This window comes from Catharus ustulatus, chromosome 5, assembly GCF_009819885.2.
Source record: "Catharus ustulatus isolate bCatUst1 chromosome 5, bCatUst1.pri.v2, whole genome shotgun sequence".
In the NCBI taxonomy this organism is placed as follows: domain Eukaryota; kingdom Metazoa; phylum Chordata; class Aves; order Passeriformes; family Turdidae; genus Catharus; species Catharus ustulatus.
The window spans coordinates 51,778,681-51,799,768 of record NC_046225.1 but is presented as its reverse complement, the minus strand read 5'-3'; the positions used below and the strand labels follow the sequence as shown (position 1 = coordinate 51,799,768).

Here is a 21,088-nt window from a genome sequence, read left to right as displayed (position 1 = left end):
TGACACCGACTCTTTCCTCTCACAGCACAACCTGCTAATTCCAACACCACTACCTCTCTCTTCCTAGTCCTTTATATCTTTTCTCTCACATGCATAACGCCAGTGTGCCCTTTTGCTCTTTTGTGGTTGGTCAATACACATCAACATTCTGTGCTTCTTCTCCTTCAATGCTGCTCAGTCTTACACGGCTGCACCCCAATAGGGATGAGGCTGCAGCCCCATTCCTAATCTTCCACAATCTGTTCTCCCACACTAGCATGCTATGCAAACATGGGGTCACTGATGTCTTAGGACTGGAATTCTTTAATTCCAGTCCTTAGGGGCTTGACCCCATTAATTTTTGAGATTTGAGCATCTAACTCCTTTAACGTCTTATCAAAATCCCTCTCCAGTTTCCTGGACATGGTTCATCAACACAGTCACAGATCACAGAATCTCCTGTGTTGAAAGGGACCCACAAGGAGCATCAAGTCCAACCCTGAAGTGAATGGACAATGAGGATACATACAATGAGTACTGTATTTCAAGAAGAAAAAAATGCTAATATGGCCCTTTTAAAAAGCAGTGATTAATGAAAAAATGTAGCTTGGATCAACCACAACTATGATAGTTCTGGAGCCCGTGGATTGTCTGTCCTTTCTTCTGGCTAATCAGGAGCTCCTGTGAAAGACAGTCCCACCAGAAGCCAAAAAGTGCCTGAGAATAAGAGTCAACGGGTATCTGGCACCATTTCAGTAATGTAGATTATCAATTATCAGAAAGTATTTTCTGTTCCCTTTAGTGATTGTTCGAAATTTTCCTGACCTTTGGGCTTCTTGTGAATGCCCATAGAAGAGCACTGGGGCCTCCAAATTAGGGAAAAACTTCAGGCCCTTTCCTTGCTGGAGAGAAATATATAATTACAGAGGAAATTATAAAAGAAAGTTATGAAAATTACTTTAAAGGAACCACCCCCCTCTCCAGTTTTGCTATTTTAAGGGCCATGCTCATAATCCTTTTTGGCTGTATTCAACAGTAGTGTTTTCTTGGCAATCTTGTTAGCTCCACTTTCATATGGGTGGGCAGCCTTCATGTAACAAATAATTTAGCAGCTCAGACAGTGATTCAACAGTATAGTATCTTTCTTTTCCCTGACAATTTGTCAGCATGGACTATGGCCCAACAGGCAGACCTGCACCATCACATCCAGTCCTGAAGCAGGCTGGAAAAGAGCAAACTCTGCTCCAAAATCTGCTCCATGGTTCTTGGGTTTAAACCCAAGCACATAAGCCAGATTTTTAAGCCAGAATCAGTGGTTCTGACTGGAGCTACTGGTTTGGAGGTGGCTCACATCTGGCCAGCTGGGAGCAGAATCATCTTATGGCTGGGCTCAAAAGAGCAAAGTGAAAAACTTACATGAACACTTGAGCATCGAGAGGTGTGGAAGGCTGTAATGCATCCATATTCTTGCAGGATAGGGTCTTTGGATTCAGGAAAGTTCCTGTGGAGTTCAGTGAAATCCAGTACAATCTCCAAGAGGTCCAGAAGACAGCAGAGGAAGTTACTCCCTTAGAGTGCTGAAAGGCATTAGGGAGGCCCAACAGATATTAACAGTACTCCTTGTTTCTTTAATAGTAGGTGTTAGACATTTTTATCAAGAAGCATTCTGTATCTACAGTCAGACTTAGATTTACATTTTTCACCACCAGTATCTCTGGTGAACGAGTTTTTAGCTGGTAGGTATGTGTAAATAGTGAAATTATCTCACAGCTCACAGTAGTAATTTAGGCAGGGTTACAAATTATACTCTATGCTTTGAAATGATGGGTAGAACAAAACAAAGAAAACATAATAGGGTTAAGACTGATGACTGTCTTTGACGCCCTGACTCTTATGAATATGTGACAAACCATGTCTGTGATGGCACAGCAGATCCCATCTGTCCAGAAATGGTACCTGTGGTACAAAAGCACCTTCACAGGCTTTGATGAGTGTCTTGTTCTGCAAGGATTGTCATGAAGGAGATCACTGAGCAAAAGAGCCTGCTTACAGAGAAAAATCTCACCTATATCCTACTCTGCCTTCTCTGCTGCTAGCTGAACATGATCCTCTGCTAAATTCTGTCCTTTAAATGTTCAATCAAAGGAGAAAAACCCCACCCCTAATATTCTTGTGCTGTGGAACTAAATCATACTGTTGCTAAATAAGATGCATTGTAGTCCTACTGCATGGAGGCAAGTCTTTTATTATTTTTCTTGTTTTCTGACCTGCTTCTCCCTTTCCTTTCCATTTTCCACCTTTGTTTGCCTATTTCTTTATCTTGAACAAATGAATATTCCAATTTGCTGCCAACCAGCTAAACTCCAAACAAATTTGGATAAAGCCCAGTGTTAATTTCAGGTACAGGTTTTCCTTTTTGATCTTCTGCACAGGAATTATTTACTAAGAAAAGGAGAGGGAAGATATTATTCACCAGTTCTTTCTGAATGATGCAAGTCACTGCTAAAATTAAAGACTAGATGTGACGTGGATTTTCCCACATTTCTCAAACTTACACCAGCAGCTACCTAGCAAATAGCTGTTCTAACATCAGTGAGAGGGGTTTTTGCTATTCTTTTTGCTCATTTGATGAAAACAATGTGGTTTGGTGTACTATATGTTTATGCCACCACTGCACAAAATTTATTGTACACCAACAAAATGAATATAATACCCAGGAATTTACTTTGGAAGCTAGGAACTGGTTTTCAAATCACCTTTTCTTCCCACATACAGTTTTTGATTTTCATCCCGTTTTTCACCAGTTTGGCAAAAGGTTCTGACTGCATTCTTTGCATGCTGTCTCATACATGACATCCCCTCTCTTTCCCCAAATACCACAGCACTTGTTTGAGGCCACAGCTTGCTGCAGAGGTTTGTAGACCCCCTGAACGACCTACTTTGGCTCCTTGTCTCTCCTTGTCTGACTGAGCCCAGTCAGACTCCGCTGTACTCATGGAACTTGAAGCTGGCATGTGCTCTCTGAGCATGTTAGGCAACTTAAAAGACCCCCTTCCTTGATGGTGTCAGAATGAAAGATGTGTTGAGAAACATCTCTCTGAGGGTACTAAAACCCCTCTAAACACATTCTTCACTGAGAAAATTTTGAGTAGCTTCCTGTGCTTGCCAATTTACTTTGGAAGGTAAAAGGGAGCAGGTAATGTGTGTACTGGGTGTGTGGGTAGCGGGGGAAGATCCTGCATTCGAATGAGCAGAGTGCAAAATCAGCGGGAAGGTTATTGCAGACTCATCCTGGAAGTGGAGAGTCCTGCTCTGGACCAGAGTGTGTTTGGAAGAGCACCCCCACTTCCACTTCCAGTCCTGAATGAAGGAAATTTTGAGAAAGTAGCTGGAAAGCAGTCAAAATTGAAAAAATACTGGAGGAGAAATGCTGTTTTGAGCTTCTGTGTCACTTCCAGTTCAGCAGAGAAGCGAAGGCTGTTTGTTGTCTTTACATTAAAGAAACAGGATGTCATATTGGCAGGTACTCAAACCTATAAGCATCCCCTCCCCATCAATGCACTTTTGTTTTAATGGGCTAAAAAGATCTTTGATAACAGCTGGTGAAAGACCCATTGTCCTGCCACATCCTTTTCCCGGCTTGACCTGTCAAGAGGGTAGAGCTATGCAACCCTAGGAGCAGAGAGCAGGGTGGAAGAGCCACACTTTCCTTCAGAGTACCCTTTCACTTGCTGGTCTGGGCATGTGGACATTTTCCTCTTGTAATCTGACATATATTTTATGAGAGGATCTGGAAAGGACATATATGGACTTGGATCCTGCAATGCAGAATGAAAGGATACTCTGACAAGTTCACTGGTTCTGTGCTCAGATTTATTATTCCCTTTACCTTGGTACCTATTTTTTCCTGATTGCTTCACTTCCCTTTCACCACTCCTCCACTTATTTTCTTATATTACTGCTCACTTGTCAACCGAGTTAATGTCTTTTTAACCTTGTGTAACTTATCACTTATTTGTGATCTTTCTCCTTTCACTGGCCTTCTCTTTTCTTTCCCAGTGGTTTTCATGGTTTTTTTATGTTTTGGGTTTTCCATCCACATACTACATATGAACAAGAGGAAGTGAGAAATACCTGAGATACATACTGGAGGTGAAAGACACAAGATTATGGCAAACTGGGACAAAAGAAAGCAGGCTCACAGAGAAAAAAAGAGATGCTTGTTAAAGAGGAGGCTGGATATAGGAATTTCCTATACCAGAGGAAAGGCAGGTCTTGATGAGAACAATAAAAAGAAGGAAGGAAATGGTTGTTTGGGTGAGTAGGAGAATTGGCCATGGTTGTGGATGAAAGGAGAAGCTAAGCCAGGCTCTGTGCCATTAGCAGAGCTGTCAGCCTGGGATCTGGAGGCCTCCAGGAGAGGCAGAAGCAAGTCTCAAAGCCAGAAAGGAAGGTCAGGCAGGAAAACCTCACAACTAAATGCAAAACAGCATTTAAAACAAAGAGATATTAATAAGGGATTTCTTAGACAGGGAACAGAGAGGATGGTGTAGCCCCTCAAAATTGCTGCTTGTAAATGACATTGAATATTTACATGCATTTATGCACATGACCTCTCATTTTGAATTACCTACACTCTGACTCATTAGGCTTATAGCTCATTAAATAGCATATCCAATAGTATATCCAATCCTGGAGTTTCAACAGTTTTTAAAATCTAAAAAAATTAATTACAGTAATTTCACGACTATAAGGCGCACCCTTTTGACAAAAATTTTGGCCCGAACCCGGAAGTGCGCCTTATAGTCCGATGCACCTTATCTGATCTACAAAGTTGCGAATTTTTCCGACTCCCGGGGGGTGAGTCTTATAGTCTGGTGCGCCTTATGGTCATGAAATTACTGTAAATGCAAAGACAGAAAACCAGGAAAATAGCAAATGGTACTCAGCTAACAGATGACAATTGGCTGTACTAGCTTTCAAAAATCAATGTAAAATCAATATAGAGAAAAACTGCTTCACAAAGGGCTTCACCTTCTTCCAGAACAGTATGAGAAGGGATAATCCTGCTTTTCTCCCAGGAAAGAGCAAATTCAGATGATCCATCTACTCCTGTAATTCCCAGAATGCCACAGAACATCAATGCCAAGCCTGACAATATGTTGCTGAATGAGTGGTACCAGAGAGAAAGTGACTGTGATAGAAGACAGCATGGCTGGGATAAACAAACAGATGCTGTCAGCCAAATGCTGAACACTGCAAATATACTACAGCAGATGCCCTGATTAAATAAAATGTGAAGTCACAACATTTGTCTGAGTGGTTGGGAAAAATCAACATGCTCTCATGGTCACAGATTCATTGATTTTTCATGAGAATTAAAAATAACTAAAGCTCATTTAAAGAGTAATTTTTCAAAAGTAGGGATTTTCTGTGCCTTGCTTCCAAGTGGATATTATTACCAGCCCTCTCTCCAACACAGCTTGCATGTCATTGGGAGTAGAACTGTCTCTGAATCTAGTTTTATCAAGGAAGAGAATTCTAAACTCCTTTTAACCATCTCCTCCACCATCCTCCTCTGCCTTGATACATGCTGCTTTAAGGGCTCTTCTCCTCTGCTCACTCAGCTTATCTCTCAACTCACCCTTCCACACAGGACAGGCTGTGAAAATGCACACACAAATGAAAATACTGACTGCCTTTGTAAAGGCAGTAAAGTCAAATCAGTAAAGTCAATAAAAAAATCTCCAAATACTTTCTGGCAGGGTAAATACCTGTTGAGATGGGCAGTATTAATACCAACATCTTTATGCCAGAGCTGTCCAGCTCCCACAGCATCACCAGGCAGCCACGCTGCTCTTTACAACAGTGAGGCCCATGGCAGTTCAGACACAGCAGCTCTGAAATTATCTGGAGATTGAACAGAGCTGTGCTGGGTGTGCCTACCCATGGCTTATGCTTTAAAAAATGAAGGAATTCCAAGCAGAATTTTTGCAATAGATGCCATACAACCTCAAGTTCTCTGCATGATATTCAGTGACTTCTTAAAGGCACAAAAAAGACAAGCAAAACAAAGGAATGTATAGAAGTTCTTGAGCAAGCAGGAAAGATACTTAGCCAGAACAGTATGTTTATAGCTCGGCTCAGATTTCTGGAGATCTGGCCCAGGACTGTGCAACATCCCAAAATATCACCATTATGGTCTGGAGAAAAAAGAAGTACTGCTCAGAGAATTTCAGCCTGGGGTGCAGATTGTGAAGGAGAGAAGGAGGCAGAAAAGCCCTGATGCCAGCAGGATAACTTCCTTTCTTAAACAGCCCAGGGGCCTTGCTGGTTTAAGGCACATCGGTAAAAGCTCACAAAGAAAAGATTAATGAGCAAGGTAAAATAGAATAGAAATATATGATCCTTGGGTCTTTCACCTATTTGTTCTCTGTGCCATGCTTTTTGGTAGAAGAAATGTCTTTCAAATGGAGGTTATGCATGTTGCTGGAAGCATTTATGACAGATTGGCTTTGAAGAAAAAGGTACAGCTAGAAAGAGTAGCAAGGGCACAAAGATGCCATCTAGGAGTAGTTTTGCTGAGAGCTTGGTCCTGAGCACCAGACTAGTTCATTCAGGGAGACAGATTATAGTGGCAGAAGCTGTTCAGGACACAGCTTCCTTGCTGCCATGGGATAAGATCAGACCTGCCATAACAGCAGTCAGGCCTTATTAAACCTCTGCTCCTGCTACTCAAGAGGCTTAACAATTTTAGATGCTAGTTGAAGACAAAAAGAAACAGGAAAGTTCCTCTTCCCAGACACTCTTTCTCGGTTTCTGCTTTCTCCCATAACCAGTATATTATGCATTTTTCTACAGTTACTTTACTTATGCATAGGCACAGTCTGCTTTTGGGAAGGGCAGCTGAACCTGAACAAAGATATGCAGTTTGTCACTGATACCTGCACCCCCAGAGGTTTTCCCCTGTCTAGTAAATACAGATATGAGTGTGTTGATAAGGATTGTTGAAGTGCTGGCTTGAGTTTTTTTGTGGAAAGAAAAAAGAAGTTAAACTGAAGCACTTGCTTTTAAATGAGAGAATTTTGAAAAGAACTTCAAGAAAAAAATCTCCTATTTTTTTGCTGCTACGAATTCCACCACTAAGTTTCCAGCAATGTTTCTGGTTAGGAGCAACTGAGTGATCTTCAGAAAACCTTGCCGGAGTTTCTAACATTCTAGTTTTCATATTTTGTCTTCTGCAGTTGCCAGGGTGGTTATAATACAGAAAGGAGAATCACTGAAAAACCTGTGACTGGTATTCAAGGGGCTTAGAGCAAGCCCTACAGCTCCACAGGCAGATGGTGATTTAAAAAAAAAAAAAAAAAGCAAGCTGGGCTGATGCTAGAAGTGCGTTTCCATGGGAACAGGGAGGTAGGGATGCTGCCTTGTACTTGACCAAATGAGAAGCTGGTTCAGGATTAGGATTAGAAAAGAAGTGGCCAGATTCCTACTGCCAGTCAAAGTGTCTTTTAAACTCTTAAATACATAACAGGGCTCTTTAAAGACTGCACTAACTCGATATCCATGTGCCGCTGTGAGGATTTAATAAATTTAAAAAGTTGTGTGTGCTTGACTGTAAGCATATAAATAGAAGTGTCTATCAGAGCACATTTTCTTTAATGATCCATGAAAATTGACTGCATAAATGGGAAATGAATGCTCACCCCTCACTTCTAGATGAGGTCCAGGGTGGTGGTCTTTGTCTTGAATGCTGCTCTTGTTGGTATGGTGCTTACCCCAGACCAAGCCAGCTCTTCTAGTTCTCCAAGAGGTGATGTTGAGATCACCAGACAGGAAAATCATGCATTTGATATTGCACGGTAATAATAATTTTAAAAAAAGAGGTAGGATAATTATTTTAAATTGTTAGTCTTTCACTGCCCCAGGAGAATGAATCTAATTGTTGTCTGATAAACATCAATGTTATTTAAATATTACAAGAATCAGAAAATAGGTTGTTAGCATAAGTATTTCAAAATACACTTATTATTTATCTTTAAATATTTGAGATTAGATTACCCATTCTCCCAGTTTTTGTCTAGTTGCAGTTCTCAGAAAAATCCCTATAAACCTTATATCCTGTTTTTAGGCCCTTTGTTACTCCAGCATGTTTGAAGCAATAAACAAAGACTGAAAATAGAGATAATGAACAATAAAGACAAATTCCTAGAATGGAAACAGAGTCAAATATATGCACTTTTGTGGTATATTTATGTTTTAAGAGTTGGTAATTTTTGTTGACTATCAAAACACAAAGGATTCAAAATCCCAGCTACTGAACTGAGGGGAAATAAGGCCCAAACCAAGGGCACGTTGAAAAGTAGATCCTACAGTTTGGTACTTGTCAAAACTTGTTGACACCTATCACAAGCTGAAGAAGTGGCCAGTTACGACCCCTTTCAAAAAAACCTTAAGGGGTTAAGGTTCACACACCTGCATTTCCAACACACAGACACCTTTCTATGCTTGCATGAATATAAGCAAGTAACTCTGGATTGTCTTTTGAACACTTGTGAGAGATTTTTAGGACTTGTCTTAAAATGCCTAGTGAAAAAAATTTCTTTCTGTTTTTGGAAACTTCTTTGCTTAACCTTAGGTTAAAAAGCATCTACTTGAGCTACTTGCACCATGTAAGTTCAGCATGCAAGTCTCTGCAGGACAGAGCTGTATTTCTTCCTCTGCATAAAAGGATGGGACGTTTTCACCCATGGTGTATATTTCTAAGCACGCCTTGATGCCTGCTCTGCTTTTCAAGGAAGACAAGCGCAGTCCGGGCCTGTGCTGACCCTCACGCGTTTCCCCAAGGCCAGTGCGGCCCCTCGCAGCCCGAGGAGCTGTTCCGCAGTGCCAGAGGCACCTGCCGGGCTCCGCTCCCGCTGCCGAGTCCCCGGCCCTCGGCGGAGCTGAGGGACGGCCCAGGAGCAGCGCGCTTTCCCGCCCGGGGATGGCCATTCTCGGCTGCTCCGCGCAGCCACAGCGGTTAATGAGGTGTTGAAGGCAGCAGCCGCAAACAGCAATTCCCCGTGCGCGGCTGGATGCCCTTCGAGAGCTGAGGGTGGGGGACTGGCCGCCCCCCAAAGCAGGGGGTGCCCTGCCATCGAGTCTCCCCCTCCCCCGGAGCTGCGGGGTGGGGGGAGCGGCTCTTCCCCAAGCAGGGAGCGCCTTGGCATCACCGTCCCCGTCCCCCACGCGGGGTGCCCGAGTCCCCCGCCCTCCCTCCCCCGTCGCAGCGCCGCCCGCGGTGCGATGCTCGCGGCGGGGAGGCGGCGGCGCGGGCATTTGCATGGGCTGAAGGCAAAGCGGCTTCGCCCGTCTGTTTTATTTTTAGCTGGCAGCTCAGGACAGCGCAGCACAGCTCCGCTCCGCCGGCGGGGCGGGCGGGGCGGCAGGCGAGGGAGGACCGAGCCGGCAGGGCGGGCGGGCGGACGGGGCACCGGCGGAGAGAGGTGACCGCAGGCGAGCTGCAGCCAGCCGGGCTGCGGAGCGCCGCCGCCCCCGGCTCCCGCCCCGCCGGCTGCGAGCAGGGACAGGCAGGGAGAGGCAGGGAGAGACGGGCAGCGGCCTCCGGCGCTCCCTCGCTGCGGCCGCCGCTCACCCCGGGCTGGCGACTCGGTGCCTGGCTTCTCCCCCGCCGCAGCCGCGGCGCGCCGGGGCCCTGCAGATGGCCAGTCCTGGGCTGGAGCTGGGAGAGGTTCAGCCTCCTCCCGAGCCCCCCCATCCTGAGCTGGCCTTCACCGAGGCTCAGAAGTGGATCGAGGTAAGCCCGCGGGATGGCAGGGGTGCGGGCGCCCGACCCCATCGGGGACACCCCGCGGGACAACCCGGTGTCCTTCCCTTCCCCCCCCGGTCGCCGTCCCCCCCGGGGACTGGGGGCGTTTTATTCCACACTGATCTCCATCCCGGCCTCCCCGCCGCTTTCCCCATCTTTTCCTGCAGGGAAAGCAGCCGGGGCTGACCGAGCCACCACTCAGCCCCCGCGCAGGGTGCGCGCCTTTGGATGGGCCCCCGCCCCCCTCCCGTCCCTTCCAAACTTAATCTGCTAATCGCATTTCCCCTCCCCGCCCCCGGCGCTGGGATGAACGGCACGGCTGTAAACACGAGCCGGGCAGGTGCGCGGAGCCGCGGAGCGGACGCGGATGCTCCCCCGTCCCCCGCGGGGCTCCCGGGGCGGCGAAGGGCCCCGGCCCCGCCGGCAGCTCCGGCCCGGCCCCGGCTCCCCGCGGCCTCGGGCGGCGGCGGCCGCGCAGGTAGCGCTCCGCAGTGCGCGAGGGGCGGGCCGTCACCGCTGCCAGGCCGGGGACAGCCCTGCTGCCCCTGTTCCCGTCCCTCAGCCCGCCAAGGAGAGATATTTAGTCTGGCTGTTCAAGCAGGGTAGAAAAAATAGATGCGCTTGTTGTGCTTGCTCGCGCCGTAAAACGGAAAGATGGGCAGGTGGTGGGTCGAATTTAATAGTTAAATATTTTGGCATGTGCCAATAGACGCTTAAAATAGCTCTCCATCTGATTTCCGGTACAGCACATGCGTGAAGGTGGCATAAACCCAGATACCAGGCTAGCTGCTCCCTTCAGCTGTGGGCTTTGGATGTAATCTGCAGCTTTTAGAAAGCCTCAGTGGGTTCTCTGTTCTGAAAGTGACTAGGCAAAAGGTTGTAAAAATCCTTGTGACTTTAGGGTTCTGTGAAGCCTTGGGAATTTCAGGCTGTGATGTTTTACTCCAGTATCTATTGGAAAAGTAATGCTGTGTCAGTCTTCAGGGAATTGGCCCTGACACGATGTGAATCTGGCTGGTGTAGGAGCAGAGGCAGAGGAACCACGATGAATGTGAAAAGAAGGGCTTTTGTGCCAAGGAAAGGTGAGCATGCAGCTTGGAAACGTGAAGTGCACGTAAACACCATTTGTCTTGGGAAGATGAATATGGCAGTTTCTGTATATCCGTCTTTATGACAGAGGACCAGGGGAGAGAGGCACGTGGCTCCATCATACATATGGTATAAAAATACCTTGTGACCATGAGTCCTGCTGACTGCTAATGAAGCCAAGAACTCAATGGTGGAGCAGTTCTCTGCAGATAACAAAGCTGTCATCTGCCACTCCAGGCATGATAATAATAATTAAGGGAATATAAGTCTTCCTGTATTAGAACAGAACCTTGTGGGTCAGGCAGAAACTTCTCTCTTGGGCAGTTCACTGTGGCAAATCTCATGCCTGTCTCTTGTGCTATGCAGGCCCTGGTGACCAGAGCAGGAGGGCCCTTTAACTTCTTTGTCCTCCATGCAAGTCCAAGAGTTTCATGTGTACAGGGGAAGGTGTCAATAATTTCTTGTGCTTCTTCCACTTTTTAAAGCATCATCTGCATGATGCACGAATGACAGAACTGTAATGCACTGTTAATTTTGCAACCATGCCCTTGCCTGAGGGGAATGTGTCAGGAGCCTGGAGCATTGCCGTGGCTGTGGTGTGAGAGGGAAGCATCTGCCTTTCCAGTAGTGCCTAGAGTTGATTCTCCCACTAAGAGAAAGAAGGAAGAAGCTGCCAGTGAAGCAAATGTGCCTTAATTTGCCTAACACATTGTATTTCCTTTTAATCCCAGTTTGGCTTAAGCTCTGGAGCATGAGGGTTATTACCTCTTCCAAAAATCTGGTCAGCATTCAGTCTTCTAAATCTGGATGATTTGAACTGACTGAATTATGCAGAACTTGATATGCTACTGCAAAGTTATTGAAAAGTAATGTCAGTCTTAAAAAGAAATAAATAAAAAAAAAAGGAAATGATAAGGTATCAACATTCAGTGTGCCAAGCCCTATCAATTTGCATGAAAGGCAGAAATGGGGGTCATGCTGTGTCTGGCTACTAAATCCATCTGCTTCATCTGGCTCCGTACTTGTGTCTCACCAGTTTATTCTCTGGCCTAGCTAATGTCCAGTGTGTTGTGTCTTCCAACTTTCTTCTGACCATTTAAAGTAGCTCTCTCAAATAAAAGAAATTGTTATGATTGCAAGGAGAGTTATTGAACCTGTTGTAAGGAGCAGACAAACTAGTGAAAATGTTAGCAGTGTAAGACAGCTTAAAACTTGTCTTAGGCTGTAAAATAGTGCCATGAAAGAAAATAAAAGTTGAAATAGGCAGATTGAAAACTCTCCCAGCTTACTGTGCATTTTTATTTCTAACGATTAAATTGTGTGACTTGCTTGTTCTATTCTCATCTGGTTTAAATCCTCCTGTGAGGATTTTTACTGTCACTATTGTTGTAGGGCTGCAGAAATCCACCCTGCGGTCTGTAGTGCATTTCTCCTCTGGTGGGAATGGAAGGGGAGGCTTCTTCTCTTCTTGCAGATGGGCAGCCAAGACATTAAGTGATGAATGTTTAGATCTGCAAGGATCAAGGAACTTCCGTTCCACTGGGATCTTGTCTTTATTCCTTGGGTCTGTCACTTTTAACCAGAGATGGTCTTCTGGGTGCCAGAAGCCTTAATTTTTCTCTGCCAGCATTACTTTAATCTGGATGGTGCAGTGTAGGGTGGTCTGAATTACACTGAAATTTTGTGGATTCTTGTACTAATCCTCTTGCCTCTCCCTGGGGCTCTGACCCAGTAGCACTGTGTTCACCTGAGCAGGAAAAAAGGCCAGAGCTCTGACCTGCTGCTAAGGCTGTTTATCTATCTAACAATCTGTGTTTTGTAAGAGAGTATTTAAAGTAATAGATTTGATCTCTTCTCTGTGTTGCAGAAGGTGGGATTTTGGAATTCTGTCGAGTTTTGATCATGAGTCCCTTTGGGCTTGCTTAATTTTGCATAAATATCATCTATCCATCTCTCTTCTAACAGCAAAATAGTCTGTTTTAATTTAGCTTGACCTGTACTTCTTAAGTGAAGAATGCCCTGTTAATGATAAAATGCACCTTATTACTAGCACTCAGAGGAATTAAAAATAAAGGCACTGTATGAAAAACTCAGTGAGAGAACTACATCAGTCTGCATTATTAAAGGTGTGGTATCTCATTTCAATTAGTGCGTCTCAGTTTCACTGAAAGAATATATCAACCTTGTAAAGCCTAGCGGCATACTACAGCAAAATAACAAATCTAATTTAATCTAGTGGTCTGTAATCTTAAAATACCAAGGTTCTATATATGCTTGTTTAATCTAGAATAACTAGTGGTTGAAAGAACATCTGTATAAACAGAGTTATTCTTGCTGTAAAGACTCATAGGAGAATAATACGGTAATAAAGTCACATTTAATACTGGTCTAACTCCTGGGGGTATTGTTATCTCCTCATTGTGCCTCCTAGCCTTGCCTCATTAATATGCTCTCTCCTCATTGCTGAGACTTGGTTCAATTAGGGATGGCTTTTTCCATAGATTTGTATTCCTTAGAAACTTTGCCAGCTGATAAGAATACTTCCTTTATAGTTGTATGACAATAATAAACTGGTTGTGTTTTTCTGTCCCTTGTGACCAGTGCTTGACTTTATCATTCCCTCTAGATGTGTGTAAGCCTGAACCCTATCAACTTCTAATAATCTGCTGCTTTTTTCCTATATACATTCCCCAGGAGAATTCTTGTATTATGGAGAAATTTGCCAGCCAGAGAAATTTGTTGGGTGTTTTGTTACTTCTTTTTGCCTTTTAGCAAAACACTTTTAAGATTTTTGTATTTGAGGTGGTGCTTTAAGTTGGTAACAGTGGTGCTGCTTCTAGGAGAGGCTTAGGACCATGTTCATTCCCTAGTGCCTCCAGATGTGTCACATAATACAGCAGCATAGGCAAACCGCTCCTGCACTACGTTCTCTATGGAAGAGTATGAGAATTATATGCCTCATAAATTCAGGGAAGTGACTCAGGCAAATAAACTTCATGTAATTTGCTTGAACCTGAAGTCTAGAAACAAGGTTTCTATAGGGTGTCTCCGAGAGCTGAGGTTCCTGCTGCAAAAATGTAACTTAAAAGGTGTTGAAGGAAGTTCATTGAGCAAATCTTTCCTGATGGTGATGGACTTGTTTGGAGCATCTGCAGTGGCGGCCGGGAACTTGAGTAATTTGCAAGTTTGTTTATATGATCTTCGGAATGCAGTACGACCTTTGAGGAACATCAGAGATAAAGCTCTTTTGGTGAAATGTGTTGGGGAAGCTGAGTGATTCACTGAGTATACGAGTGACCTGCGTCCTGCAGGAGTGTTTCTATTTCCAAACATGTGTAGACATCTACTCTTCTGTGAAGCTGATTCTAAGACCCTTGAATAGGGACTCCAGTTCCTCCGAACACTGATGCAGTTCCTAGAACAGTGGTGCCTGTAGTCAAACTGGGACCTTTGGGTGCCACTACAGTCATGCCATTATTTGGATAGGAATGCATTAATTGCAACAGACATCCTCTCTAGCAAGCACTTCCAGAGAATTCAGTTTAACTACTTTATGAGTGTATTTCAATACAACCACTTAAGTGTAGAATGTTGCACCAAGCTCTAAAACCGAATAGTTTTATTAATCAAATATTGTAGAATAGCTGTTGAATGAGCCTCCCAGCAGTGTTCACAGGTCAAATTTCTCAGCCTTTAGCCTCTCTTTCTTTTTAGCCCTTTTTCTTCTGCTGGAGGTGTGTCTTACTGATATACTTTGTGAGAATTAATTTATTAAAGTGAGCAAGTGTATTCTCAGACTAGAAGAAACCTATGCAAATGTGTTAGACAAGTTGCCTGATAGGTGGACAAACTGAAGTAGAGGCCAGAAAAATTCTTCCCACAGTGTAAGGTAACTGTGAAGAGTCAAAAGGTGTTGGCCCTAGATGCATGTGAATGCAGGATAGCTTTACTGTGGTTACAGTGACTGGACTTGGAGAGAAATGCTTCACTGCTATCTCTTCATCTCCTCCTGGGCAGTGTTTAGGGACTGCAGGCAGGACAGAGGGGATGCTCTTCATTCTGGCTTAATTAGTCATTCTGTGGAATGAGAGCTAAATTGATTTAATGGGGGTAGAAGAACCCCCCAAACTCTCTGACCCTGTCAGACTACCACCTAGAAATGTTCTCCTCTCCAGTTGCCTGGCAGCTGACCTCCTGTGCTGTATACATGAACCCAGTTCCCTTGTCATGAGGTCTGTTTAAGCCATGTTACAAGTAGTGCTTGGCACAGGGGTGAAAATAATCAGAACAACAATACTATTGATGCAGGGATAATGTCAGGAAATGCAGGACTGAACTTTTAATTGTCCCAAACCTGAAGTAATTTCTACTTTCAGTACTGAAACTTTAAAATAGGTAAAAGATCTGACCTTAACACCAGTCTGGGATGCCATTATGCAGTTGGTGGTGGAGACCAGTTAGCACAGCTGTGTAAGGTCACTGTGCTTGTTCTGCTAGTAGCTACATTTTTAAAATTTTTTTTTAAGGCAAGCTTTAGTCCTCTAGAAAGGAAGGTGAAATCTTTTCAAAGATGGAGCTTAAGTAGTAGATACAGAAGAATTTTCTAGCTTCTGAAATGTTTTGGCTTATCAGGTTATAAAAACTACATTATCTTCTGTTTGGAAAATCTAGCAGTCTAGGAGCTTTTCATCCATGAATGAAAAATTCTGTTCATTCAGTCTCTGCAAACATTCCAAGAATTATGGGGTGAAAGTGTCACTTAAAAGGACACCTGCATGGTGGAAGGTAGGAACATTTTGGTGAGCATGAAGATCTAAGATTTCCCTCCTTCTCCTTCTCCTTCTCCTTCTCCTTCTCCTTCTCCTTCTCCTTCTCCTTCTCCTTCTCCTTCTCCTTCTCCTTCTCCTTCTCCTTCTCCTTCTCCTTCTCCTTCTCCTTCTCCTTCTCCTTCTCCTTCTCCTTCTCCTTCTTCTTCTTCTTCTCCTTCTCCTTCTCCTCCTCTTCTTCTTCTTCTCCTTCTCCTTCTCCTCCTCCTCCTCGTCCTCCTCGTCCTCCTCGTCCTCCTCCTTCTCCTTCTCCTTCTCCTTCTCCTTCTCCTTCTCCTTCTCCTTCTCCTTCTCCTTCTCCTTCTCCTTCTCCTTCTCCTCCTTCCAATATTATTACTTAAAGAACAAAGACTTGGCTCGCTCAGGCCCTTAGAGCACAATGAGTACAACAGATACCATGGCACCAGGAACATGACATTAAAATTGATAACTGAAACTTCTCCCAGCTATGTTAATTACTGTCCTGGGTGAAAGGGTGGTGGCCTTGAGACAGCCTTGTCAGAACGTGAAGAACAGTAATGTACCACAACTTGAAATGAAGAAATCCCTGCTTATTACAGCCTTTTATTTTATAAACAGCATAAATGCACTTCCTGTACCTGGGGCAGGATGGGGACTGACTGCTGGAGCAGCAACCGTGATAGAAAGGACGGGGAGAATCTGTGGGGAAACAGGCTGGGTACAAGCCTGTGGTGTTCTAGCAGGAGGAGAGGCTACCCCTTCGTGATCTTCTGGAGATGGTAGTGGTGGAAGTGGCTGTTTGCTCCTGTTTGGAACTTGCTAGGCCCTTCTTGGAATACTGCATCCAGTTTTGGAGCCCAGAGTGTGGGAGGGACATCCATAAGCTGGAGGAAACGGAGCAGGGAGCCCCCAGGCTGAAGTGGGCTAGGATACTTGCCATGAGAGGGAGGGTGATGGAGCTGGGCTTCTTCAGGAGAGGTGGCTTTGTGTGGACATGCCAGCAGCATCCCTGTACCTGAGAGCACGTTTTTGAGAAGACAGATTCAGACATTTCACAGAGGTGTGTGACAGGAAGATGAGATCCTTGTCATAAATTAAAATAGGAAAAATTATGCCATGATATAGGGAGAAGTTTTTCACTGTGTACAGCCAGCCGTACATTGATGCAGGTTAACCAGAAATGCTGGGAGAACACTGTCCCTGGAATGCTTCATTCCTGTCTGGACAAAGCTGGGAATGCCTGCCCAGACCCGAGAGCTGTACTTGCACATAGCAGGAGGTTGGACTAAAGGCTTTCTGAGGTCCTTAGCAACGTGGTTATTCTGTGCATCTATAACTCCTTGACAGTGGGTCAATAAGCATTACTTGATTTTATTTTCAATGCTACTTTACTTTGCTCTTGTGTTATTGTAGTAAAGAGCCTGTTTATATAAGCAAGATCCTTCTTTATACAAAAGCAAAATTCCTAAGGCTTATGGCAGGCATCTTCAGGGTATGCTACTGAGTTTTCTTTGTAGAAACTCATCAAGGCAATGTGACATATGTTTGACTTCTAATCTAACTTTTTACTAAACCTGTTTGATTATAGGAAACTGTAAAAATTACTTATTTATTTGGCTTGGTTTGAATTTTTTTCAGTTGTTATTTAATTCATTGTGCACTGCTATAATTGACCATTAAGGAATTTAAATTTCCCATCCTTTCCAGATCTTGAGAGGATGACATGCAGGCTTAATTCTTCAGAGTTTAGATGCTAAATCCTTAAGAGGCTTTTTGTTTGTGGTATTAGTTGTTTAAAAGAATCCTTTACCTTGATTGTCACTCTGCTCAGTCCCAGTGTAACTTGCTACTGTTAACTAGGGTTTTTCTTCAATTGTATGCATATATGATGATTATTGCCCGCAATTCTCACCCTGGAAAACTAAACAATAGAGTTAATAATAGAGCTTGCATCTGATGTTAAAATTTGCTTAAAGTAGTCCACTGAATTCTTGATTGATGAGGAAAGAAGAAAATCCTCTTCATTTGCTCATTTGAAGACAAACCCTATTTTGCTACTTTCGGCTATTCAGAGGTCTCATGCCTAGTACCAAAGACAGCTTGATTTTGAAATCAACTTTGACAAGCTAAGATTCTGAAAAATAATACTGCTGTGGCTTCTTGGCTTTGGCATCATTGTCAGTGATTCACAGAGCACTTCACAGGCTAGGGATGATGGAGGCAGGGGAAGCAATTCTTTAATTCTGCTCTGAACGGATGGATGAGTAAGGTAAGAGAGAAATGCTCTTCATTAATTGCTCCTTCACAGAGTGTTCTGCATGATCCCTGGTTCATGATGGAAATAAGACAGGGATTTTGCAATGTGTGATCCCACCGTGAGTTTCAGGAAGAATGTCAAAGAAAAAGTTCTCTGTGATGGCTTTTCTTTATGCTGTTCCAACATACAAATTTTCTCTACCTCCATTTGACTTTTCCACAGTCCTCAGATGAATCCCGGGCCTTCAGTTATTTGCAAGCCATATGGAAAGTGGCTGCACATACTTTGTGTAATGTACAAAATCCAGGAGACCTCATCCTGATACTGTAAATACATTCCCTCCAGTTTCCTTTCCTCCTCATGTTGGTAGATCTCCCTAGGGTGTTGCAGTCAGAAGCAATCAAATGTCTGGATGGATTACAGTATCATTTAAAAAATAAATTAAGCTGCTACTTGCAGTTCCTCAGACATCACTGTGTTTCAGGTTTTTCTCACCAACAATGAGGAAGCAAAATCTATGGAAAGACTAATACATGAGAGTTCCAAAAATCTATTTTAACTCTGATAACATGCATTCAGCAAAAATGCAGGTCAAGTGTTTTACATAAGGTATTGATAATGCTTGATAGCACTGCATCATCCGAATTCCTTCACATGGAATGGGATGCTTGGAAGGAGAAGTTATGAACTGAGGAAGAAAAGTATGGTCTTCCATTTTGGGACCTTTGTATTTCCAGAGTGGCAGGAAAAAGCTCTGAATGATCTTTCCACTAAAACTAGAAGGCCAAGGGACTCAAAGGAATTTGTAGTTCAGCACCAGGTCACAGACTGGCACAAAGAGTTTTAACTGTTCTCTGTCTTGAGAAGCACAACCTTGCTTTTGCAAAAGCAGAGGGTGATGCCCATAAATAACTGATTTCAAGTGGGAGCAGAATGCCTACATGGCTACAGAGGACAGGGGATTGAGATTAAAATTCTCTTTGTGGGGCTTTGCCAGCACTGTTCTCCATGAAATGCACAAAGTTATCCTGTTGTATCACAGCAGATTGTGGCTCTGGTGGAGGTTAGAGGTCTTGCTATGTGTCTTAAAACAAATGTAACTCCCAAATCCAAAGCTCTAACTTTAGTCTTCACCTTCATATAAATTTTCAAGGAAATTATGGAATTCATAAGGATTTAATTTCTTCTGCAAATTTTTTATCTAGTATCGGTGTATTGGACACTCCCTTTCAATTCTACTTCCAAGAAATACTGAAAATCCTTTGTCCAAATATCTACTCTACTAATCTAGAAAATTCTTAAGTAAGAGATTTTTCTAAGTCTGTTGTCAGAGAGGGAAGCTTCTGTGTCTGAGAAAAAGCACTGACGTCTTTCTCCGCATTTTTTTTCATGAATTCCTGGTTTTGAATATTAACTTCGTGCCTTTGATGGCAATTTTGCTTGTATTTTCCAATTTAAAAAGAGTCATGGTGTGTTAGCTGAAGTCTGATACTTGTCAGTGAGCATTTTCTGACTGTGTTTGGGAAAGGGGGAGGGATGAGAAGAGGCAGAAGTGCCTGCCTTGTGTCTGTCAGGCTGGTGCAGGCAGGGATGCCCAGTGTGCCAGGATAATCAGCCATGAATCCCTTGGCTTTGTTTCTGTGTGATTGTTGTGATTCATTTCAGTGGGCTAACTCACGTATATTGCTGCAACAAAAACAACTCTGGAAATTTTTTCTGTCCAGAGGCATAAATGTAACTATGTGATATAAACAGAACAAAAAAAAAAAAAAAAAAAAAAAAAAAGGGAGTAACTATGCACGTGTTTTTTTGTTTGGTTTTTTTTTGGTTTTTTTGGTTTGGTTTGGTTTGGTTTGGTTTTTTGTTTTTTTCCCTTGTCCTTTTTCTGATTCTGATGAGTTGTTTTTTAAAGTTGTGGTTTGGAAAAAGGAAGCTATGAATTTAGGAGTACGCATGTGCAGTGTCTGTCTTCTGACAGTGTTTGGATCAATTAAAGACAGGCAAGGAAATAATTTGTTTTCCAGAAAAAAAATTATGCTTGCAAGGAAAAGAAGGTGTCATAATCAGTAAGTCACAAAGGTGAATCTTGCCTGAGTTCAGAGAAATTATATAAAACCTTAGCCTAATATCCTACCCCTCCCAAAACCAGTTTTTATTTTAACAAGGGGGCCTTCAGTTTTGGAATAACATGTTAAAAAACCAAAACTCAACAAAGTTTAATTGACTCAAATGATCCTTTATTAGAAACATCTTACCTCTTCCAAGGGGAAGAAAAAGTACCCTCTAAGCATTTTAATTATGAACATGCAGATCTTCAGTCTTGCTGGGACTTTGTTTTCCCCTTCCCTCGGACCAGAGCCACTCTGCCCATGCCACTGCTCTGCTGAGGGTGCTGGGCTGAGGAGCACTTTATGTCAAGGCAGGACTTCTGCCTGCTGGTGGTAAGGGCTGTAGGCAGTGCTACATGGGTCTCTCAGGATGGCCCAGGGGCATGGCCATGCTCAGAGTGGAGGTGCTGGTCCTTGGTGGTGGTTCCAACAGTGGTTCCAGCACAGGCAGCTGTGATATTGCTGCTCCTGACATCCAGAGACTCTCAGATTGGCACAGCACAGCGAAGGGTGAGGTATGTCCTGTGAGGAGATGAGCATAAAGGGAGCACAGAGTGTTAAAAATAAAGATGGTGAAGTTGCAGTATTAGTGGCTAGCTTATTTTTTCTTCTGTCTTCAGTCAGAGTTGGGATTGAAGTACAGGTGACAGGATTTTTGTCTTTGGACTCAGCTGTTTATTAATTCTTATCTATTGTACAATGAGCGCTACAGCACTTCTAGCTAATAAGCTAAAAATAATAAAATAGAGCTGTCTTTTCCTTGTTACAAGTCCAGTTAAGAGCTAACATTTACATTATTTATACTTTTGACCCGTGACCTGTGATGTGGTATTTTCTATCCAACCAACAACTACTACTTAAAATCAAGAAGAAGAAGAAGGAGCAGAAGGAAGAAGAACCAACTCCCCAGAACCTCCATCTTGTTCCATACCCATTACTGTATTCTAAAACCCTAAATTCCAAACCCTTCGCCATGTGATATTACAGTAATTTCACGAATACAAGCCGCACCAATTTGACTAAGATTTTGCTCCTAAACCGGAAATGCGGCTAATAA

General features: G+C 43.5%; 1 protein-coding gene across 1 annotated transcript in view; it reads left to right on the top strand.

Annotated features, from left to right (window-relative positions):
• Positions 1-9,539: 9,539 nt before the first annotated feature.
• Positions 9,540-21,088, top strand: part of LIMCH1 (LIM and calponin homology domains 1) — a 181,749-nt gene continuing 170,200 nt past the window's right edge. Inside the window, exon 1 of the mRNA XM_033060793.2 lies at positions 9,540-9,778. Coding sequence (XP_032916684.1) covers positions 9,683-9,778 — 96 coding nt within the window. The 5' untranslated portion in view covers positions 9,540-9,682. The remainder of the gene's footprint in view (positions 9,779-21,088) is intronic.